We start from the raw sequence: 24,991 nt of genomic DNA on the forward strand, positions 1-24,991 counted from the left end.
CGTGGTAATTCTTCAAATCATGATACATAGTACAAAATTACGATTGATTTAAACAAAAGAAAAATGCCGATAGGAAAGGCAGCAGCAAGACATAGGTTTCAGAAAGTGATAGATTTATTCCGGAATGAATTTTTCCATCTCAACAAGAGATTTTTAAGAAGACCATTATCTTAAAGTTTTGCCTTCTTTACAGCTGTGATTGGCTTCAACTAATTTATAATTCACTCAATTCGACTAAACTGTCTGTCTGTCAATTCAAGAGATAAATGTCTTGGTGTAATTTTCCATACCATGGCTTGCCATTTATGCCTCTAACATTAATCAGATTAATACAGTTTTCAAAAAGTCGTTATATGACCCTGACTGACTGTAACGTTGGAAACGCAACTGTCCAGGCCTGGGAAGACAGCTGCATGAAATGAAGTGGAATCTTTTATCACTCGCCTTGGTCTCTGGCCAGTCTAGAGCACATTGCAAAATGTGAGAATTTAGAGCCGCATCTGATTAATTCCCAGCTAGTCAGCTTTCCTCACTAAGATTTCCTTAATAAGATTTAGTCAATTACTCTCAATGATTTCTCAATTAAACCTTTTATTTATCTCATCTATAGCTAACCACAAAATGTGATTTCTATCAGAGCTGTTCAGGTTGCTGTGGGTGACGTTCAGGGTGCAGTGGGTGTTGTTCAAGGTGCTGTTAGTGATGATTAGGGTGCAGTGGGTGTTGTTCAGGGTGCTGTGGGTGCTGTTCAGGGTGCAGTGGGTAATGTTCAGGTTGCAGTGAGTGCTCTTCAAGGTGCTGTGGGTGCCGATCAAAGGGCAGTGGTTGATGTTCAGGGTGCAGTGGCTGTTGTTCAGGGCGCAGTGTGTGGTGATCTAACCACTGTATATATGTGTGCTCGCAGTGGGGGGATGTATGGCCGTACCTGTATTACAGGTTTCTCCGGTCAGCCCCTGCCGGCTAGCTCCGCCCACAGGGAGCTGTATAAATATTCGTAAGTTTCACTGAGATGCCGTGAGGAATAGCATCTCACTGTAATAAAGCCTCTCTTGTACTGCTCTTGAGTCTTTGTGTACAATTGTTAGCGCCACAATTTATTACAGTGAGATTTTCCTTACACCATGGACATCAGGATTAAACCTGACCGCCTGCAGCTGGATCTGCAGTCGCCGCACGCCAGGAAAGACTTTGTTCACTGGCTTGCAGTTTTCGAGGCCTACATCTCTTCAGCGGACCCTCCACCTTCGGAGGCTTAAAAAACGACAGTTTCTTTACTCAAGACTCAGCTCCAGCGAGTTTCCGCTAATTCGAGACACACCTAACTATGCCCGGGCCATGGAACTGCTCAAAGAGAACTACGCACAGTCGGTGAACACCCTGTTTGCGAGACATCTACTCTCTACTCGCGTCCAACAGCCGGGTGAGTCGATTGAGGACTTTTGGAGGGCCCTTATACCTCTAGTACGAGACTGCGACTGCCAGGCCCTCACGGCCACAGAACATTCCGATTTACTCATGCAGGATGCCTTTGTTACAGGCATTGAATCGGACCCCATCCGGCAACGACTGCTGGAAGGGGCCGCTCTCGATCTCGTGGCTACAAAGACCCTGGCGCTATCAATGACGGCCGCCTCCCGTAATGCGTTGTCCTACCCCGCTAGCCACTCGGCCCACTCGTCCTACCCCTCGTGGACCCTGCAACCGCCCCCCCAGCAGCCGCCCCCACGCACTATGCCTGCGCTGCTCGCCGCACCGCGCACCCGGGGGACCCCGCTGCTACTTCTGCGGTCAGCAGAAGCATCCCCGCCAGCGCTGCCCAGCCCGCACCGCGACCTGCAAAGCTTGTGGCAAGAAAGGCCACTTTGCAGCGGTGTGTCAGTCCCGGACGGTTGCCGCTATTGCGCCCGTAACCCCCCCCCTCGCCTCAGCTGATCGCACAATGGGCCCTGCCATCCGCTGCCCCCGACCCCACGTGCGATCAGTGAGCGCCGCCATCTTTCGCCGCCCCCGCTATGTGCGCATCATGGGTGCCGCCATCTACACCCTCCGCCTCCATGTGCATTCCATGGGCGCCGCCATCTTGTCCCGACCCACAATGTGCGCTCCATGGGCGCCGCCATCTTGCCCGCCGCCATCTTGTCCGCCGCCATCTTCTTCCTCACAGGTATTCCAGACGCCGCCATTTTGTCCTCCGCTTGGGACGGGACCACGGGACCCGGGTCGCTGCCGCTACTCGTCGGACTCGTCAGACTCGTCGGCCGATCGCCCGCTACTCGCCTCCATGACGCTTGACCAGTCCCGTCCTCGCAACCTGGCACCCTCTTCCACGACGGTGCTCGTCAACGGCCACATGACCTCCTGCCTCATCGACTCCGGGTGCACTGAGAGCTTCATTCACCCGGACACGGTAAGGCGCTACTCCCTTGCGGTCCGGTTCCCACTCTATCCCGATCCGGGGCTTTTGCCTGTTTAAACTCACTGTACAGGGCGTGGAATTCGACTGTTTCCGCCTGTACATTCTCCCCAACCTCTGCGCGTCACTCTTACTGGGCCTGGATTTTCAATGCAACTTCCAGAGCCTCACCCTCAAATTCGGCGGACCCCTACCTCCACTCACCGTTTGCGGCCTCGCAACCCTCAAGGCTGAGCCTCCCTCGCTCTTTGCCAATCTGACCGCAGATTGCAAGCCCGTCGCCACCAGAAGCAGACGATACAGCACCCAGGACAAGGCCTTCATCAGGTCCGAAGCCCAGCGGCTGCTTCGGGAGGGTATTATCGAGGCCAGCAACAGTCCCTGGAGAGCCCAGGTGGTAGTGGTTAAAAGTGGGGAGAAACACAGGATGGTCGTGGACTACAGCCAGACCATCAATCGGTACGTACTCGACACGTACCCCCACCATGCGGCCGGCCACGTGCGACTCATGGGGGCCGCCATCTTGGACACCATCTTCCTCGCCGCTCACCACGTACGATCCACGGGCCCCATCTGCATCTCCATGCTCAGAAAGCTCATCTGAAGAATACGACTTCCCCGGGCACTCATCACGTGGCCCGCAACTCAGCGCAGCGATCCTGCATCAAGCTCGCCAGAACGTACCGGCATCTACTCGACCGGACGCCCACTCGGAAGACTACGACTTTCCCGGGCACTCATCACGCGGCCTGCAACTCAACGCGGTCACCCTAGATCACTCCCGCCCCAAGCACCTACGAAGTTCGATGGTGGCGGTCCAGATTAACGGGTACAGCACGCCATGCCTCTTTGACTCTGGGAGCATCGAGAGCTTTATACATCCAGAGCTGGTAAGACGCTGTTCGCTTTCTATTTTTCCGGTGAGCCAAACTATCACCCTCGCTTCGGGCTCCCACTCAGTCCAAATCCAAGGACGCACCGTTGCTACTCTCACAATTCGAGGCGCTAGTTATTCGAAATTTAAACTTTATGTCCTGCCCGACCTCTGCGCGCCACTCTTATTAGGCCTGGATTTCCAGTCCAACCTCAAGAGCCTCACCCTCAGCTTCGGCGGGCCCCTTCCCCCACACACTATCTGCAGCCTAGCCACGCTGCGCATCTCCCCCCCTCCTTTCTTCGCCAATCTCACTCCAGATTGCAAACCAGTAGCTACTCGCAGCAGGCGATACAGCCTACAGGATAGGGTCTTTATCCGTTCGGAGGTCCGACGGCTGCTCAGTGAGGGGATCATAGAGGCCAGTAATAGTCCCTGGAGAGCTCAGGTGGTGGTCGTCAAGACCGGGGAATAATTTTGCATGGTCGTCGACTATAGCCAGACCATAAATCGCTTTACGCTCCTAGACGCGTATCCCCTCCCCAGAATTGCAGACATGATTAATCATATCGCCCAATATCGGCTATTTTCCACGGTGGATCTGAAGTCTGCATACCACCAGCTCTCAATCCGCCCGGAGGACCGACACTACACGGCATTCGAGGCCGATGGTCACCTCTTTCATTTCCTCCGGTTCTCTTTCGGCGTCACTAACAGGGTTTCGGTGTTCCAACGAGCAATGGACCGAATGGTAGACCAGTACGGGCTGCGGGCCACGTTTCTGTATCTGGACAATGTTACCATCTGCGGCTATGACCAGGAGGACCACGACGCCAACCTCCACCGTTTTCTCCAAACGGCACAGAAATGAAATCTCACTTATAACAAGGAGAAATGCGTTTTCCGCACAAACAGACTGGCCATCCTCGGCTACGTCATGGAGAACGGAGTCTTGGGTCCAGACCCGGACCGCATGCGCCCCCTCTTAGAACTCCCCTTCCCTCATTGCCCCAAGGCCCTCAAACGGTGCTTGGGGTTCTTCTCATACTACGCCCAGTGGGTCCCTCAATATGCGGACAAAGCCCCCCACTCTTTAAGGCCACACGATTTCCCCTGTCAGCTGAGGCGCGCCAGGCCTTCAGCTGCATCAAGGAGGACATCGCCAAAGCAGCCATGCGGGCGGTGGATGAATCCACTCACTTTCAGGTTGAGAGCGACGCCTCAGAGGTAGCTCTAGCAGCCACTTTAAATCAGGCAGGGAGGCCCGTTGCATTTTTCTCCCGTACCCTACCCGCTTCAGAAGTCCGACACTCCTCAGTCGATTAGGAAGCACAAGCCATCGTGGAGGCTGTTCGTCACTGGAGGCACTACCTCGCAGGTAGGAGGTTCACCCTCATCACCGACCAACGATCGGTTGCCTTTATGTTTGACAACTCGCAAAGGGGCAAAATAAAAAATGATAAAATCCTTCGGTGGAGGATCGAACTCTCCACCTATAGTTACGATATTAAATATCGACCGGGGAAGCTCAACGAGCCCTCGGATGCCCTATCCCGCGGGACATGCGCCAGCGCGCAGATCAGCCGTCTGAAAGCCATCCACGTTGACCTCTGCCATCCAGGGGTTCTAATCCTACAAGCACGTGTCCGTAGATTGGTTGGTTCCAACAATTAGAAAGATTGTTCAGTTCCCGTACAAATTCGGCTAGCGTTTCTGTAGGCCGCTGACGGCGAGTCGTAAACACGTGGCGTGCATAAACCTCGTTAATGGGCCTAAAGTACATTTTGTCCAATATCGCCAGCATTGCGGTGTAAGAACCGGCCGGATTTAGCTGTGTGGAGATTCTGTGGCTTACCCTCGCGTGCAGTAGGCTGAGTTTTTGTTCCTCCATTGTTCTAGCGGCGCTGGCTTCTGCCAGGTAGGCCTTAAAACATCTCAGCCAGTGGAAAAAAATTTCTTTAGCCTCTGCATCCTGCGGGTCGAGTTCTAGGCGTCCGGGCTTGAGGGCTGCTTCCGTGATTTACTTTGACTGTTTCGTAAGTATATTAAATTGATGGAACCATGTGAACTGGCTGGCTGACTCTGTGGCACGGATTTTTATACAGCAGCTCCAGGGCGAGGAGTTCTGGGCGGAGATAAGGGGGGAGCCCAGTACAAACTCTCGAGTACTCCCAGTGCTACCCCCCCTGGTGGTCAGGTAGTGCAACTGCACTTACAATATTTATACATATATATACTTGGAACAGAGTGACATTGGTAACTTATAATACCGTGTGAATCTCATTCACCACAGTTCTTTTCTTACTACGCCCAGTGGCTCCCACAATACGCGAACAAGGCCCGCCCACTGATCCAGTCCACACAAATTCCCCTGACGGCTGAGGCACGACACGCCTTCGATCGTATCCACTCAGACATAGCCAGGGCCGGGATGCACACAGTATGCCCTTCCAAGTAGAGAGCGACGCTTCAGATGTCGCCCTTGCCGCCACTCTAAACCAGGCCGACAGACTCGTGGCATTCTTCTCCCACACATTCCATGCCTCCGCAATCCGACATTCCTCTGTTGAAAAGGAGGCACAGGCAATCGTTGAAGCTGTGCGACACTGGAGGCATTACCTGGCCGGCAGGAAATTCACTCTCCTCACTGACCAACGGTCAGTAGCATGTTTAACAACACGCAGCGGGGCAAGATCAAAAACGATAAAATCGTGTGGTGGAGAATCGAGCTCTCCACCTACAATTACGAGATCTTGTATCGCCCCGGCAAGCTCAACGATCCCCCAGACGCCCTCTCCCGAGGTACATGTACCAGCGCACAAGTGAACCAGCTCCGCGCCTTGCATGAGAGCCTTTGCCATCCAGGGGTCACTCGGTTGTACCACCTAGTCAAAGCCCGCAATCTGCCCTACTCCGTTGAGGAAGTACGGACAGTTACCAGAGACTGCCAGATCTGTGCGGAGTGCAAGCCGCACTTCTACCGGCCAGACCGCCCCTTTGAACACCTCAGCGTGGATTTCAAAGGGCCCCTCCCCTCCACCAACCGCAACACCTACATCCTTAGTGTGGTCGATGAATTCTGTAGGTTCCCCTTCGCCATCCCATGCCCGCATATGACGTCTGCCACCGTCATCAAGGCCCTTGATTCCATATTCGCTCTGTTCGGTTTACCCGACTACATCCATAGTGACAGGGGATCCTCATTCATGAGCGATGAGCTGCGTCAGTTCCTGCTCAGCAGGGGTATCGCCTCCAGCAGGACGACCAGCTACAACCCCCGGAGAAACGGGCAGGTAGAAAGGGAGAATGGGACGGTATGGAGGGCCGTCCAGTTGGCTCTATGGTCCAGGAATCTCCCAGCCGCTCGCTGGCAGCAGGTCCTCCCTGACACGTTCAATTCCATTCGGTCACTGCTGTGCACCGCGACTAACCACACACCCCATGAACGTGTTTTTGCCTTCTCTAGGAAGTCTACATCCGGGGTGTCGCTCCCAACTTGGCTCACGGCTCCGGGCCCGGTCCTTCTTCGTCAGCATGTCAGGCACCACAAGGTGGAACCCCTGGTGGACAAGGTACGCCTGCTCCACGCGAACCCCCAGGATGTCTACGTGGTGTTCCCCGACGGCCGCCAGGACACAGTCTCGCTCTGGGACCTGGCTCCCTCGGGTGCCGATTCCATGCCCAGGCCCCTTCACCCCCCGCGCCACCCTCCTTTCCCCCGGCGCCCCCGTATCCATCCCCACCAGGTCCATCCCTCATTCCCCTGCCCACGCTGGAGGACATGGAAGATTTTGGCTCGCTCCCGGAGTCATTCCGCCATTGGCCAGCACCAACACCGCCAGCACCTGCACCGTCGTCACCAACGCCGCCTGTGCAGACGTCGCCACCACAGCTACGTCGCTCGCAACGGAACGTTCGACCGCCGATCCGACTCAACCTGTGACCGGGTTGCTTATGGACTCGTGGTTTTCTTTTGTTTTGCCCTTTTGTAAATAGATCACTTTATGTATTATAGTTCCACGTCACCCCCGCCGGACTCATTTTTTTTACAGGGGGTGAATGTGGTGATCTAACCACTGTATATATGTGTGCTTGCAGTAGGGGGATGTATGGCCGTACCTGTATTACAGGTTTCTCCGGTAAGCCCCTGCCGGCTAGCTCCGCCCACAGGGAGCTGTATAAATATTCGTAAGGTTCACTGAGATGCCATTCTACAGCTGCCGCCAGTGGAATAGCATTTCACTGTAATAAAGCCTCTCTTGTACTGCTTTCGGGTCTTTGTGTACAATTGTTAGCGCCACACAGTGGGTGCTGTTCAGGGATGCTGTGTGATGATGAGAGTTTTGTGGGTGATGTTAAGGTAGGTTCTGGTCAGGGCGCAGTGGGTGATGATTAAGGTGCAGGGTGATGTTCAGGGTGATCTGGCTCCTAGTGCAGATGTTACGTGCGGAACGTTTGTTTGTGTCTCTTGTTAGGAGGCGGCCGGTTGTGGTGAGGGACAGCTTTCAGCCTGCCACGTCTGAGCGGAAGCGGAAGCGGCTGTGGGACCCGGGTCGGGAGTGGAGCGGCTGCTGGAGGAGCCATGGTGAGTAGTTGTTGGATGGTCCCGATCTACACGGGAATCGGGAGGTCAGAGTGGGGCCGGCCCGGCGGGGGATTCAATCGGAGATCGGACCATGGGGGCGGGGGCGCCGATGAAAAAGTTGTAACCATGGAGTAGAGGGCGAACCCTGGGATCCTGACTCTGCCACCCCCGGGATCCGTGCTCTGCCCCCTCCCCCAGGGGATCCGTGCTCTGCCCCCTCCCCCAGGGGATCCGTGCTCTGCCCCCTCCCCCAGGGGATCCGTGCTCTGCCCCCTCCCCCAGGGGATCCGTGCTCTGCCCCCTCCCCCAGGGGATCCGTGCTCTGCCCCCTCCCCCAGGGGATCCGTGCTCTGCCCCCTCCCCCAGGGGATCCGTGCTCTGCCCCCTCCCCCAGGGGATCCGTGCTCTGCCCCCTCCCCCAGGGGATCCGTGCTCTGCCCCCTCCCCCAGGGGATCCGTGCTCTGCCCCCTCCCCCAGGGGATCCGTGCTCTGCCCCCTCCCCCAGGGGATCCGTGCTCTGCCCCCTCCCCCAGGGGATCCGTGCTCTGCCCCCTCCCCCAGGGGATCCGTGCTCTGCCCCCTCCCCCAGGGGATCCGTGCTCTGCCCCCTCCCCCCGGGGATCCGTGCTCTGCCCCCTCCCCCCGGGGATCCGTGCTCTGCCCCCTCCCCCAGGGGATCCGTGCTCTGCCCCCTCCCCCAGGGGATCCGTGCTCTGCCCCCTCCCCCAGGGGATCCGTGCTCTGCCCCCTCCCCCAGGGGATCCGTGCTCTGCCTCCTCCCCCCGGGGATCCGTGCTCTGCCCCCCCCCCCAGGGATCCGTGCTCTGCCCCCTCCCCCAGGGGATCCGTGCTCTGCCCCCTCCCCCAGGGGATCCGTGCTCTGCCCCTCCCCCAGGGGATCCGTGCTCTGCCTCCCCCCGGGGATCCGTGCTCTGCCCCCCCCCCCCTCCCGGGGGTCCTGACTCTGCCCCCCCCCCTCCCGGGGGTCCTGACCCTGCCTCCCCCCCCTCCCGGGGGTCCTGACTCTGCCCCCCCCCCCCCCCCCGGGGGTCCTGACTCTGCCCCCCCCCCTTCCTGGGGGTCCTGACTCTGCCCCCTTCCTTCCCGGGGGTCCTGACTCTGCCCCCTCCCCCCGGGGATCCAGACTCTGCCCCCTCCCCCCGGGGATCCAGACTCCCGGGGGTCCTGACTCTGGCCCCCCCCCCCCCCCCCCCCTCCGGGGATCCAGACACTGCCCCCCCTCCTGGGGATCCTGACTCTGTTCCCCTGGGGATCCTGACTCTGCCCCCTTGGGACCCTGGCTCTGCACCTGGTGGACCGAGCTCTGACCCTGGGATGGATGACTCTTACCCCCCCTCCCCCGGATCCTAGCTTTGCCCCCAGGTTGGGTGACTGCCTACAGGCTGGGAAGGGATGCTTTGTGTTGATGTGCTGGGGAGCAGGGTCTCCGGCTGAGGGAAATTGGATTCAGTCCCTGTTGTTTACAATTCCTGGTTCGGAGTTTTTTTACACTCTTAAGCCCCTGACACATAATCTCTCCCAGTACCAACTGGCACCTCTCATTCACTGTAACTCCTCAACTGCTTTCTGCCGTCCCCTAACTTCTGCCCCTCTCCTTCTACTCCCCATCAAACAATCCGTCCCATTCCTGACAGATTTCTGATACGAACTCTGTTAAGGTCCCACAATCACAGAAAAAACATCGTCAACATCTCAATGGCTATTCGTAGATCATTACAAGCCAGGGTAACTTCAGGTTCACTTTCTAAGGCAGTACTGTGTTGCTTTATGTGGTGTTGGGCCAATCTTGGACTCAGGAAGGGCAGTGGTAAAAACTCCTAACAACTATCTAGTGATACCTGCACCCAGAGATGAAAGGTAGCTGTCTAACCCATCATGTCCATGCTTTGAGGAAGAAAAGGGAAAGAAATTGTGTCCCATATTCTTAGGACATTCTAGTGTCTTACTCGCCATGGAAGCCCTGAATGGTCGTGGTTTTGAAAGGTTGTGGGTTCAAACCCAGTCCATGACTTGAGGACAAAACTTGGCTGGCACTTCAGTACCACTGCACTGTTTGAAGATCTAGCAAATCAACACTGCAACATATTCACATGGGCACAGAAGAGTGGTGGAAACAGCTTCATAGAATTCTAGAATGAGACAGTGGAAGGAGGTTATTTGGCCCATCATGCTTGTGTCTGTTACTTTCACAAGAGTTTTAGATCTATCCATGCAAAGGAAATATTTGCAGGTCTATGGGGGTGTAGGGATGGATTTACTGAATGACCTAAGTTGAAAGACTGTATTGTATCACTTTGTATTAAGAGGGGCAAGTATCTTGAAGGAATCTTGATAAATCTTATTCCATGGTAGTTTCTGCAGAGTCGGAGGCTTCAGAAATGTAATTCAATGAATCTGTTGGACTCTGGTCTTTCACCAACTGGACAAGCTTCAAATCTTAACTCCCACTGAGGATAAGGGCTTCCTCCGTTGGCAGATGATAAGGGCTCCCTCCGTTGGCAGATGATAAGGGCTCCATGTGAAATGAGTTGATAGGGTAGGTGCAGGCAGGGACAACAGAAATGTTGCTGCTCTTTTGCAGCCTTTTCAGCAAGGCCACAGGATCTCTGGAGTACAAACAAAAGAAATCACACAGGTGAATAGGAAGCACTGTTCTGAGGTTGTAGTCTGGGCATTTAATTGGAAGTGTTAGAAACTGGGACCGGATGGGTGTACCTTGTATGAGAATGGAATAAACATCCTTTGTCTTCCTTAGAAAAGATTCCATTAAAAAATGTTCTGGTCGGGTGGCCATGATTGCTGCCTCACAGCGCCGAGGTCCCAGGTTCAATCCCGGCCCCGGGTCGCTGTCCGTGTGGAGTTTGCACATTCTCCCCGTGTCTGCATGGGTCTCACCTCCACAACCCAAAGATGTGCAGGGTAGGTGAATTGGCCATGCTAAATTGCCCCTTAATTTGGAAAAAAATAATTGGGTACTCTAAATTTAAAAAAAAATGTTCTGGTCATTTCACTAATCTGTCTTTTTAATATTTTTTCATAGGTTTCTGTAATTAATACTGTGGATACATCCCACGAGGATATGATCGTAAGTGGATTTGCCATTCTTATTACAGTGTGAACTCTCAAAAGACTGCAATTTGCTTAAATTGCAACATCCAAATATTCAGAGAATGATTCACTTTATAGGGAGTAGTTGGGATACAGAGGTTTCTTTTAAGATATGCTTGCACGTCTCTAAATGCTTGAATCTAGATATGTGTAAACTTCTGGAATGGAGATTGGGACATTTCCGAATGGTTCTGTTCCTACACTGCAGAGCAAAGTCCTTCAGCAATAAAACTGTTCATACGTATGTGTTTTTAATTGTGTCCTGTGTTTGAATATAGTCGAGCATCTTATCTGGGAATATTTAGGAAGCATAGGAAGCTTTATTCTGTATTCTGTAGACAGAATAAGCAGGTGGTCAAAAATCTGGCAAATGAGAATATTGTGGGAAAATGTAAAATTATCCGTTTTGACAGAAAGAATAAATGAAAAGTATATTATCTAAATGATCAGAGATTGCATAACTCTGAGATGCAGAGAAATCTGGGTGTCCTACTGCATGAATCGCAAAGGCCAATATACAGGTATGGAACGTAATTGGGAAAGCTCATAGAATGTTATCATTTATTACAAGAGGAAATGATTACAAAAGTAGGGGAGGGGATATGCTTCAGTTATACCGAACACTACCGGCCATATCGTGCCCTAATGGAATCTACCCAAGTCCTGTGAGGTGTGAGGATCAGGAACCTGCCCACAATGGGCGGTATCAAGCTGCACTGACGTAAGTCGCCTTAAACTTACTTAAGGCTTACTTACCCTGTATCTACCGGCCTCCCCAGGGAGACCACAGCCAGGCGCCGTTCAGTACTAGTCCACACAAACGTGGAACAGCACCCGGGGATGGGGGGGGGGTCTCCCAGGCCATCAGAGGCTCCTGGGTGGCCAGGGATAATGCAGGGTGGCCCCCTGGCCCTCCCCGTGCAACATGGGCACCGTGGCACTGCAAGGATGGCACCCTGGTACTGCCAAGCTGGGTGGGGCAGTGCCAGTGTGGCACTCCCAAGGGTCAGGGACCGAGAGGGGCCGTGCCCATGAAAGGAGGGTAGGAGGGATATGAATGGAGGGGGGTTGCAGAGCAGGTAAGGGGCCTCTGGGAAGTTTGGGGGGCCTGAAGAGGGGGCCCCCAGGAACCCCGAAGCAGGGCTTCCTCACTTTGGAGGGGGGGTAATGCCCATGTATGTCAGCGGTAACACTGCCCATGGGTGGGGGTCGTGGGGGACCCACAAGCTCACTTAGAAATCGTGACACCGTTTCAAAATGGCAGCCCAATATCGGAGTTCAGCTCTCCAGTGATGAAAAAAATTCAAAGTGTGGGCTAAACCGGTGAGAAACTCACCAGGGCCCAAAAAAGGTGACTAGGTGTCATTAGATAGTGGTGGAAAACGCGCCGGTAGAGCAGGCGGTAAACTCCCAGTAAAACCCACCACAAATGACACTGAGAAACCTTGCCGTTAAATCGCGCCCTATATCTGAAGTAGTATGTGCAGTATTGGTCACCTTATTTAAAGAAGTATGTAAATAGGTTGGAAGCAGTTCAGAAAAGGTCACCACGACTAATACTCAGAATGGCAGATTAACTTACGAGGAAAGGTTGGACAGGCTGGGCTTGATCCTCAGATCCTGAGGAATATTGGCATGGATGTGGAGAGGATGTTTTCTCCTGTGAGAAAATCTAGAACTAGGGCTGGTTGTTGAAAAATAAGGGGTCCCCCGCCCATTTAAAACTGAGATGAGGAGAAATGATTTTTACTCTTGAGGGTCGTGATGTTGTATTCTATATTTTCCCCGCGTCTTGACTGTGATAGAGAAATTCAAACAGCATTCATTAGATAAGCAAAACTGAACTTTATTCACTAATTAGAACTGCTAGCAGAAATTGGCTGATACTTGGAAAGTCGGAAGGCAGTCAATTACAAACTGCGGAGTCCGTCCCAAGTCTGCGATAGTACAGAAAAGAAGGCGATTCTTATACATTATAGGATCAAGATAACATGAATACAGCTTGGTCAGGAATTTGGTCAAAAGTAAAACATAAGTAATAATCGTTACCATGGCGGCACCTTGCTGACCGCCAGGGGACGTGAGTTTCATATTATTATCTTGTCTTTGTTTTAAGTAAGGGAAGAAGTTGTTTAGGAACAGGAAGAGATAGTTGTTCAGCTTGTTATGTATTACGACTACTTCGGGCTCCAAGCCTTATCTAGACTCTCAGAGTCACCCGGTTCCCATAGACAGGCTGTCTCTGTTTCTGTGCCTTAGGTTATATGACATTAGTTTAAATTCACTTGTACCAAGAAAACTTGACTACTTTTCCCATCATGCCATTATTTGCTTCATACAATACCGCACTCCCCCCTTTTGTCATATCATGACAACCAGCTAAATAGGTATATCCATGATTCGTTTGAAAATGCATTTACACAAGCAGGCAAGCAATTCTATCCCTAGTAGTATTAGTAGCAGTAGAAGAAAGGCCTTAAAGATCCAGTCAAATAATCCATGACCCAACCATCCTAGCCAACCCGGCGGGTTATAGTCGTGAAATTCGCTGCCAATTTCCTGAATTTGAGCAGCTTGTTTCCTAATATGGTCGGCCAGGTTAGTGATATTTTCAAAGCCATCTGGAATGTAAGTACAGCACTCTTGGCCTATGATAGCGCACGTTCCTCCCTGCGAGGCTAACAGATAATCCAAAGCCAGTCGATTTTGCAATGCCACGGTCCGGACAGCCACTAGCTCAGCAAGACCTCGGCCAGTGCCTGTCTAGTGTCCCTGGCTTCTGTTGCCGTTACGTTTGCCAGATTTTCCAATGCTGAGGCCATGTAGATCAGTTCGTTCATGCCTTGCCCGTTACGTTTTAGAAATTGTTCTTTTTGCTCGCGAGGGGGAGTGCTTAAGGGTGCTTAAGGGTGGGTCGATGATGCATTTGGGGTATGACATATCCCAAAAAGCAGGATCCTGTCCAATCAATGGGGAGCCACGGATATGCTTTAGTGCCACATATGAAATAGGTTCCATTGTAGGCTGTAAAATCATCAGCTGATGTCATCCAGGGGATTGTATTGGTAGGTTGCATCTACTTTGCCCCATTAACTTTCCTTTCCCTGATTTATTAAAACATATGGAACCTTGAACATTATACGAGTGGACAGTGAGGGAGGGTGGAGTTAGGGCATGATTATAGTTAGGTTGATATGAAGCTGAAAATTTAGTCATGTCATAGCCAGCAGACTTCCATATTTTCATATTCCCCCTATCTCCCCTGATTCCTGTTTGATTTTGTCGTAAAATCCATTCAACTGTTTCTGCGGTATGAAAGGGGAGGGATTGGAGAGGTATTCCTTCCCTTGAATGGACAGGAATGTGGGTACAAACCCAACACTTGCTAATATTCAATTTTTCGGCGTAAAGATATGACATATGTAAATAGGTATTGGAAGGCAGGTCTCGTTTAGTTCGTTTTTTTACTACCGAGTGGCCATTGAGGCTAAATAGTCCAGAAAGTCCAAAAATTATACTGAAGATCTTCATCCTGTGTTCTCGTCTGGATTGGAGACTATCTTCTTGCAATCGGATAGATGTATCCAACTTGAACGTCCTTCAAGTTTGACCGATGTTGGCGTCGTCAGTAGTACGAGGAAGGGTCCGCTCCAGCGTTGTCCTAGTTTCTTTCTGTCCCAGTTTTTCTACCAACACGAGGTCTCTGGGTTTGACCACTGGATATCGAGGGACGGCTGTCCCTGTCATTACTGGTAGATGTACCTGTTTTACCTGTGAGTGAAGAAACTTCAAAGAAAGTGTTAATTGATTCAAATAGTTCTGCATTTGTTCCCCCATCACATGGAGGTCTACTCCCTCTAGGGGTTTTTCATGGGCATCCCAGGGAGTCCTCATTGGCCGACCATAGACTATCTCTGCAGCTGACAGTCCGGTCCGCGAATGGGGAGTCACTCGCATGTGAAACAGCGCCAAGGGTAATACTTTTAGCCAATTTAATCCAGTTTCTTCAGTTAATTTAGATAATTTTTCTTTTAAAGTCCCGTTGGCTCTTTCCAGAATTCCTGCTGCCTGCGGGTGATATGCGCAGTGCAGTTGCTGTTTAATTACAAGGGCTTTGCACAATTCAGTATTAATCCGAGCTACAAAATGTGGTCCATTGTCTGAGCTCACCATTTTGGGTACCCCAAAACAAGGAATGACTTCCGTTAACAACAACTTCACTACTGTATGTGCCGTACAATTAGTGGTGGGGAATGCTTCAATCCATTTACTAAACACATCAATTATTACTAAACAATATTTATAGCACTGTGCTTTTGGCAATTCAATAAAATCAAGCTGTATACAAGCAAAAGGATCATCTGGCAAGGGGGTGGTTCCCGGAGGACCTTTACTCTTATTATGTTTCATGCAAATGACGCATCGATCCAGCGGCGTGTGCGCTGCTGTATTCAAATCTGGGTGCCACCAAGCTTTTAGGAGTAGCTGTACCACTCCCTCCTTACCAAGATGGGTACAAGAATGCAAATAATCAACAAGTAACGGCAATAAAGAATTCGGAATACAAACTTGACCAACTGGAGTCAGCCAGAGGTCTCGTGTCAAGGAGTGCGAACACCTCATTGACTTCCATAGTGTTCACTCAGAATCAGAGGCGTCCCTCTGTAAATTTTGAACTTCAGCTATCTCTGGCATGCCCTTCGTCCGTAATGCAGGTACCTGGTTTAGAGCCTGATTAGCCCCACTGGGAACAATTAAAGAGGTTGATGAAGCTGCAGTTTTAGCAGCTGAATCAGCACGGGCATTTCCTAATTGAACAGGAGTGTCACCCTTCGTGTGCGCAACGCATTTAATAATTGCCAATTGACGGGGAAGCTGAATAGCATCGAGGAGATTTTTAACCCAAAGTGCATTTTGAATGGGAGTTTCCACAGAGGTGAGAAAACCTCGCTGTTGCCAGAGGCGGCCGAAATCATGGGTCACGTCAAAGGCATACCTAGAATCAATGTAAACATTAGTACTTTTGTCTGTGGCTAAAATACATGCTTGAGTAAGGGCGAATAGCTCGGCTTTTTGTGCAGAGACAGGGGTCTGGAAGGCTGCTGCTTCCTGCACGTCAGTGTCGGTTACCACGGCATATTTCGACTGTGGGACGGGAAATGGGGAAATGGAAGAACTGCCATCAACATAAAAAATTAGATCTGGATTATCAATAGGCCTGTCTGTTAAATCCGGGCAAGGTGCAGTAAGGAAGTGCTTCTGAAGCAAACAATCGTGTGGTGGTTAAGGTTATCGGGGGGCTGTTCGAGGAACACAGCAGGATTTAAGGTTGAACAATAATGAAACGAGAGGTAGGGGTTTTGCAATAGTGAAATCTCATAGAAGCTCAATCGCGCTTGAGTCAGATGCTGGGTTTGCTGAGACGTTAGGAGAACCATGATAGAATGTGAAGTATGCACTTGTACTGGTTGGTGAAGGGTTAGATTAGAGGCTGCCTGGACTAACAAATGGACAGCGGTAAGAATTTGGGTGAAAAGGTCTGTCATACATAGGTCGTGTGCTGGGGCGATAGCCAGGGTGTTTTTCAGGGTAATAAAAGATTGCTTTGCTGAATCAGGTAGATCAAACTTAAGAGGAGCATTTTGAGAGGAGTACGGAGTTAATTCTTTAGTATGTACAGTAACATTAGGAATCCATTGTCTGCAAAAGTTCACTAATCCTAAAAAAGCTTGCACCTGCTTGGGCGATGTAGGAAATGGGGTCTGCAATATAGGAGTAATGCGTTCTTGAGTAAGGGAGCGATCAGTAGCACTAATTAGGACATCCAAAAATTTGACTTGTCGTTGGCCTTTATGAACTTTAGCGGGCGGGATCACATATCCCCATGAATGGAGACGGATGAGCAGGTAAAAGGTGTCACGCTGGTTAGCGATGAAATCAGGGCTGGCAAGGAGTAAGTCATCAACATATTGAATGATGGTGGAGCCACCAGGAGGTGCTAATGTCGCTAACTGGGAGTGCAATGCCTGTGAGAAAAGGGTTGGAGAATGAATGAAGCCCTGTGGAAGTCGAGTCCAAGTGTATTGCATCTTCTTAAATGTAAAGGCAAACAAATACTGTGATTCAGGGGCGAGGGGTATTGCAAAAAAGGCATGTTGCAAATCAAGAAGGGTAAAAATAGTCGCTTCCGGTGGGACATTGCTAAGGATTGTCGCTGGATTTGGGACAATGGGATGTAAGGGTTTAATTATCTGATTAATAAGCCGGAGGTCTTGGACTAAACGCTATTCGGATGGTCTTCCTATCTTAGGAACTGGAAGAATCGGGGTGTTACAGGGCGATTGGCACGGTATCAAAATCCCCTGTTGAAGGAACGATTGAATCATGACCGAGACTCCTTTTTCAGCCTCGGGCCGCAAAGGGTACTGTGAAATAGAGGGCAAGGGCATATCAGGTTTGATTCTAATAACAACAGGAGGGACATTAGTGAGACCAACTTCGTGTTTGGAGGCTGCCCATAAATCTGTGGGCAGTTCAGGAGTAGTAGATTGGGTTGAATGATGATGGTGCAGTGTGCCAATGTGGACAAATGGGCGTTTAAAATATTCTAAAGTGCCTGCGGGTAGGGTTTGACTATCATTAAGGAAAGGATCAGCTTGTCCTCGTAGTGCAGCTGCCAGAAATCCCAAGGACTTGGCATTGTAGCCTTCGTTGACAGAAAGGGTCATGTGGGGTGATACAAGTCTCGACTGATGCCATAGGCTGTGGGGTAAATTGACAAGAAAGGCAGACCTTTCTTTTGTCTTGGTAAATGCTCTCCAAATCGGGCGAGGTTACTGTATGATCGTAGCAAAGAGTGACATGTGGATTGGGAATATCTAAGGGAGGTGAAAAGTGTGAGGGATCAAAATCAATCGTCCACCACTGTGGAATAGTGAATAGGGGAAAGTTTCGAAGCTGGGCCTGCGGGATAGGTGATATGGTAATGCCGTTATCAAGTCTTGGGTCACTATATTCTCTCATCTGGACTCTATCGGGTGTTTTAAACAGTGGTACTCAGGGTTAACATTAGCTGCCAGCATAGAACACAGAGCAATCAGGCGCAGGCACAGAAGTTATTAAATTCTGCAGCTGGTGACCTCGTATTTGAGACAGTTCTATAAACATACCATTATCAATGCATGTATTACCGCTCCGAATTTGCAGTGTCTAATCAGCAACTTTCTAATCAAGGTGGATAGCCTAACTTGGTTCTTTTCCATATGCGCATTCCGTTTTCAAGACTTGTCAATTCTCTACTCAATTTTAATTCTTTATCCTGCCAGCTGGCTAACAAGGAAGCATCCTTCAATTTTGGACAATATTCCCTCCATAGAGCAACTAACTTTTTAGCAGTTGACGCCCTATTATTTTCCTAAATCACTTGTTGAGCTTCTATTACTGTTGATAGGCCTTTAGTTGTTCACACAGCGTTTGCAGTACGCTGCCATTTTAAAAAGTTGTATCTAAAGTTTTACCCATTGCACACTTTGTCTGATGCCAGATGGTCCTTCCGATTACAATTTTAACAATTGATTAAGGAAATTACGTGTGTGATGTTTTATGTCAGGGTCCGCACGCTTTTTGCCCTGTTTATGTGTTATTAAGCAGAGTTATCCGCATCTGCAGGAGATTATAATTTAAATCACGGAGTAATCGCGCTCCGTACAAACCAATTAACAGCTCGAAGGTGACACTGTAAAGATTCTATGCCACCCGCCTTACAAAGTTAACAGGAACCTTTTATCGCGAAGGTTTCAGGTAATAACAAGGACCATGTTGGCATCGATATCTCTTTACCTCTTTCAAATCATCACAGCTTGAAACTTAATTTTTAAAGTCAAAGTCTGAAAAATGAAATATGAATTCTTTCCCTCTCTCTCTTATCTATCTCTCTCCCTCTCTACATAACTCTGTCTGTCTTTGGAACTCTTGTTGCTCTTTCTCTTTATCTGCCTACCTCTCCATCTCTGCCTCTCCCGGGCTCGCTCTCTTTCGCTATCTCTAACAGTTCCTGTCTCTTGTCGCTGGCTCTCTCTCTCTCCTTCAATCTCTTTCTCTGTCTCTCTTTCTCTCTCTTGGATTCAGCCCTTGTCCTTGCGGACAAATTTTGAACAAAGATTTTTCATTCTCTTTCGAAAACTTTCTGTGTTATTCCATTTAAGTCAATTTGCACTGATTAATTTTAGAGGTATTAGCTATTCTTTGAGAAGTATTTTTTCTTTGTCAATTCAGAAAAGACCAACTGTCTGTTGAAATGGTTAATGTTTCCTGCAGAATCTAAGGGGTGGAGAACTTGGCGTGATGCCATTTACGTCTTTTCACGCAATCTAAAAACTTATTCATATTTCAATTACTCTTATTTGTAAAGTTACTTTCTTTTAAACTGATATAGTGTGAACTGAACAACTTTGGGAACATTTGCAAGAGGAATTATGAATGTTTTGCCATTAGTTTAAAAACAATTCGAATATGCATATTGTTGTCCTTCAGAAGAACCACTTGTTATCATAATAAGGCCAGTACAACATTCCAAGCAGTAGTTAGTTAACATCATCTGATCTACTAAATTTCATTCAAAAGCAACATTAAACTTTAGTCATTATTGCCAGCATGCTTCTAAATTGGTAACTTATTAACTTCACTTTTATAATTTCCTTATTGTGGATCTTTTAATCAACACCTTTTAGTCAATTATCATGTTTTCCATAGAGAAGGGTTGTTCGATATTTACGGCTTGCGTCTGTGACCGAGTGCGTGTCGCTAAGGGGGATACGTTAGCAGGAGTTTCATTGGTAATGGGATCAGAAGTGGGAGTCAGGACTTAGGACAGTGGAATTGCAAGATCGGGGAGCGCAAAATGAGGGTGGGGTCCAGGGTTCAAATTATCCTCGTCTTCCGTATTGCTTGAATATGGGAACATCGGCATGCCAGAGCAACTGGGAGGATCCTCCTTTCCTATAATCTGATTGGCCAGTCCTACTTTTCTGCCGGCAGGAGATTTGATATTGCCGAATTGCTTTTTATCATTTTGATTGTCTTTATCCCAAAGCTCACATTACAATTTTAAAGTCTCCCAATTTTTCGCTTTACCGTTCACACACTCATTAATATCTCTTTTGCGGGCGTTATCTCTCCAACTCATTGTGATTGTTCGTTGCGTTAAGTGGACTGTTTTTTTTTCCACTGTAAAATTAAACAATTTGAAACCGGCATATTTTTTTTCCAGATTGCTTTTTTCTTCTGCATCAATGTTATTGTCAAAGTTCCAAGTTCCCTGTGTTACCTACTGGCCAGATATCGTTACCTAATTTATTGTTTAAAGCAGCGCTGCAGCCAATCTTCGAATATTACGTTCTTGAGAAGGGGTTTCTAAACACATGAAAAATAGAGGGGAATTGCCGCTAGTTTTGTCTAAAGTTTGTCGCATAATGTCAGTAAAATGTGCCCCAGGCAAAAAAACGCTCAAACAAAATTTCTGGTACCAAATCAAATTGGAGGGTCCCCGACCCCAAAACATTACTGACAGGGTCCCTGACCCGAAAACATTACTGAGAGGGTCCCTGACCCCAAAACTTATTGACAGGGTCCCTGACCCCAAATTTATTGACAGCCTGTATAAATCTGATGCGGATGAAAAACGAGATCAACAAGGTCCCTGACCTGCGGCTAATTACACAAAAAAAATGTACTCACAGTCAAATTTAGATTCGAGAACCGTCACCTGTTTAGTTACTTCCGTCAGGGATGAGGGGTCGCAGCACAGATCCGAGAGAGAGAGAGACCAAGGTCAATCTTACCTTGTGCCGGCGTCTGTCTCTTTACTCCGGTCATGGCTTTGATCACTTTTTCTCAGTCCCTCATGGAAGCTCACTTCAGGATATCGGACTTTTTCTCGCAGCGCCAAATGTTGTATTCTATATTTTCCCCGCGTCTTGACTGTGATAGAGAAATTCAAACAGCATTCATTAGATAAGCAAAACTGAACTTTATTCACTAATTAGAACTGCTAGCAGAAATTGGCTGATACTTGGAAAGTCGGAAGGCAGTCAATTACAAACTGCGGAGTCCGTCCCAAGTCTGCGATAGTACAGAAAAGAAGGCGATTCTTATACATTATAGGATCAAGATAACATGAATACAGCTTGGTCAGGAATTTGGTCAAAAGTAAAACATAAGTAATAATCGTTACCATGGCGGCACCTTGCTGACCGCCAGGGGACGTGAGTTTCATATTATTATCTTGTCTTTGTTTTAAGTAAGGGAAGAAGTTGTTTAGGAACAGGAAGAGATAGTTGTTCAGCTTGTTATGTATTACGACTACTTCGGGCTCCAAGCCTTATCTAGACTCTCAGAGTCACCCGGTTCCCATAGACAGGCTGTCTCTGTTTCTGTGCCTTAGGTTAGATGACATTAGTTTAAATTCACTTGTACCAAGAAAACTTGACTACTTTTCCCATCATGCCATTATTTGCTTCATACAATACCGCAGTGAGACTTTGGAACTCTCGACCTCAAAAGGTGGTGGAAGCAGAGTCTTTGAATATTTTTAAGGCGGGGTGAATAGATTCTTGGTAAGCAAGGGAGTGATAGGTAGGTGGGATGCAGATTTGAGGTTGCTATTAGATCTACCATGGTCTTATTAAATGGCAGAGCAGGCTTAAGGGGCCGAATGACCTACTCCTCTTTGTTCTCATGTTCACCTGCCTGATTTAAAGAAATCTTGATGCTAATATGGGGGGGAGGCGGGTAGTGGAACCAATTTTAATTTCAGCAGGTTACCCTCATTTGGAAGATTGTAAAAGTTCCCAAATTGAGGGAAAAACACAAAAATGGGATGAAACCACCACACGATAATATGTACATAAGTAATAAATAGATGTCTTCTGGTGAGTCAAGAGACTGCAATCTAATCAGGTTTCAGATTGAGACTTCCAGTGGCGGAATGTAGGGAAAGGTTGTGCAATAGGTAGCTCCCACCAGGGCAAGTGTTTCGCCCTCCAGGCTCTGGGAAGCCTCAACGACGGTTATTACAGGAGAGGTAATGGACACAGTCTTGCGGCCATGCTGCGCCTGAAAATCTGTGCGCCGCGTCGCAACGTGTCTGGTAAATGGCGGGAGACCCTACTGCGGGATCTAACCAGCTCGCTATGCCTTGGGGGGGATCCAACATGATCTTGCGAGATGTTGTCATGTGAAGTCCACTCATTGTGGGTGGGATCACTTTTTGGCAAATCTGCATAATTTTAATTTTTTTCTTAATTTAGAGTACCCAATTCATTTTTTCCAATTAAGGGGCAATTTAGTGTGGCCAATCCACCTAGCCTGCACATCTTTGGGTTGTGGGGGCGAAACCCACACAAACATGGGGAGAATGTGCAAACTCCACACGGACAGTGACCTAGAGCCAGGATCAAACCTGGGACCTTGGTGCTGTGAGGCAGCAGTGCTAACCAAATATGCATGTTCGAACAAGACAGCTAGTCTCACTCTAACATGCAGTTCCCTGAGGTAATCAAGGCATTGGGATCTATCCCCTTCACCTTGAAGATCTCGGGCAAGTGCTACTCTCCACAAACGGAGACCAGACAGAACAGCACTTGTGGGGTCTCCCAGGGGATCGGAGGCCCCCAGGTGCTTTCCCTCTGGCACCCAGGCATTTCTGGAGCCTGGCAAGGTACCCAGGTGGCATTGGATGGGGCACTGCCAGGTAGAAGCTACAGGTGTTTAGCACACTGGGCTAAATCACTGGCTTTTAAAGCAGGCCAGCAGCACAGTTCAATTCCCGTACCAGCCTCCCCGAACAGGCGCCGGAATGTGGCGACTAGGGGCTTTTCACAGTAACTTCACTGAAGCCTACTTGTGACAATAAGCGATTTTCATTTCATTCATTTTCATTTCATTCATCTGTTGTCCACGGGCAAGACGGTCAGCCAGCTGCGGCTTTTGAGGTTATTTTTATGAATATGGGTAGAAGGCTACCCGGTTTTAGCCCATCAGCTGAGGTGGCAGGCGGCTTCCCAGGAGATTATTCAGGTTAACGATTCAGGATGCAGCTTGGTTTCCACCCTAAATAAAGTCAATGGTGCGTTTGAGGCTTTCTACATGGATCTCTATGGGCCCGAACCCCTGGTGGGGGGGTTGGACATTTTTAGATGGATTGGCTTTTCCAGTGATGGGGGGGGGGGGTGAGAGACGGAAGGAGTTGGGAGGTCCCGTTAGGCTCTGAGGAGATTTTGATAGATATTGGGCGGATGCAGACTTGTAAAGCTCTTTTCAATGTCTTCCTGTTTTTCTCCCTAAATATTTTTTGTTAAGGTTAATATCATCGTTTATATGGGTGGGCAGGGCCCGAGGATATGCAGGACAGTTCAAAGGGACAAGACAGTTGGTGGGCCTAGCATTGCCCATTGCTTTTTATTATTGGGCGGTCAGTGTTGAGACGTTGCTGGGGTGGTGTATTGATCCGGGTTCCACATGGGGATCGATGACGAGGTCACGTCAGGGATCTAGTTCGGGGGCGTTGGTGATGGCCTCACTTCCGTTTTCTCTGGCACAGTACTTTTCAAACCCAGTGGTTGTGTCCATTCGTAGAAATTGGAGACAATTTAGGCATAACTTTAAGCGTGGATCTATATCGAGGTTGGCCCTTATTTATGCTAATCATTTATTTGAGCCATCAAGACTAGGCTGCAAGGAAGGGAAGGGGCTGGAGAGATTTGGGGATTTGTTTGAGGAGCGACAGTTTGCCAGCTTGGAGAAACTTGCGGTGAAGTTTGGACATTCGGGTTTCTCCAGATCTGGAATTTTGTCCAAAGGGCTTTTCCTGAGGCTCCGTCTCCTTCTCTGCTGGAGAGGATCCTTTCTCTAGTGGGGTCAGTGGAGTGTAGCATGTCTGGCATCAATGGGCGGATCCTGTTGAAGGAATCTCAAAGGGAACAACAATTTACACTGCATGAGAAGTACCAATCAGCCCCAGTTCAACTTAATAAGTAGCGATGAGATGAGCAGTTACAAGCAAACAAAGCTCAAGGAGTTTACAGCAATCTGAAACCTTATAAAAAAATATAGTTTTAGTAAAGATTTTCCATTTACAATAAATTTTATAACAAAGCCAACATTTCAAACAGTGGATGTAACACAGAATGTAACAAAAACACAACCAACCATATGCACCTCACCCACAAAAGAAAGGGAAATTAAAACCCAACCCCCTCCCAAGCAACTTAAAGTAGGCAATGAATGGCTGCCATCTCAGGTAGAATCCCTCAACTGACCCCTAACAGTGTACTTTACTTTCTCGAGGCACAAGAATTCCATTAGGTCACCCAACCATACCGAGGCACTAGATGGAGTAGGAGACCAATAATGAAGGACGTCCGCCGTCACCCGTTTGCAGCCCCGGCGAGTCAGACACCCTGAAAATGGCCACCAAAGGACAAGGGTCAAGATCAATATTCAGAATCGCCAACTTAGTGTTAAAGGAGATCCAAAAGCTCAGCAGTTTTGGACATGACCAAAACATGTGTGTGTGGCTGGTTGGCTCCACGGCGCAAAGAATGAGTGGATGAGGTGAAAATGAACTGGGAGGGGGAGTTGGGAAGCATAGTGGATGATGAAGTGTGGAGTGATGCCCTTCGTAGGGTGAACTTGTGTATTCATGTGCCCGGCTCGACCTAATCTAGCTAAAGGTAGATTAGGCCAAGGCTAAGGTGAGCAGCTTCTTTGCGCCGGGGGGCCAACCAACCACACACACACATGTTTCCGTTGGAATTTTTAAAGACGTCTGCGGACCAGCTTGTAATAATAATTTTTATTAGTGTCACAAGTAGGCTTACATTAACACTGTAATGAAGTTACTGTGAAAATCCCCTGGTCGCCACATTCCGACACCTGAGGGAGAATTCAGAATGTCCAAATTACCTAACAGTATGTCTTTCGGGACTTGTG

The 24,991-nt window shown here is 49.1% G+C and overlaps 1 protein-coding gene across 1 annotated transcript in view; it reads left to right on the forward strand.

The window, feature by feature from the left end:
* Positions 1–7,774: 7,774 nt before the first annotated feature.
* sec13 (SEC13 homolog, nuclear pore and COPII coat complex component) overlaps positions 7,775–24,991 on the forward strand; it is a 68,214-nt gene continuing 50,997 nt past the window's right edge. The window contains exons 1-2 of the mRNA XM_038810784.1: positions 7,775–7,872; positions 10,935–10,979. Coding sequence (XP_038666712.1) covers positions 7,870–7,872; positions 10,935–10,979 — 48 coding nt within the window. The 5' untranslated portion in view covers positions 7,775–7,869. The remainder of the gene's footprint in view (positions 7,873–10,934; positions 10,980–24,991) is intronic.

The sequence above is a fragment of the Scyliorhinus canicula genome, chromosome 11 (assembly GCF_902713615.1).
Source record: "Scyliorhinus canicula chromosome 11, sScyCan1.1, whole genome shotgun sequence".
NCBI lineage: Eukaryota > Metazoa > Chordata > Chondrichthyes > Carcharhiniformes > Scyliorhinidae > Scyliorhinus > Scyliorhinus canicula.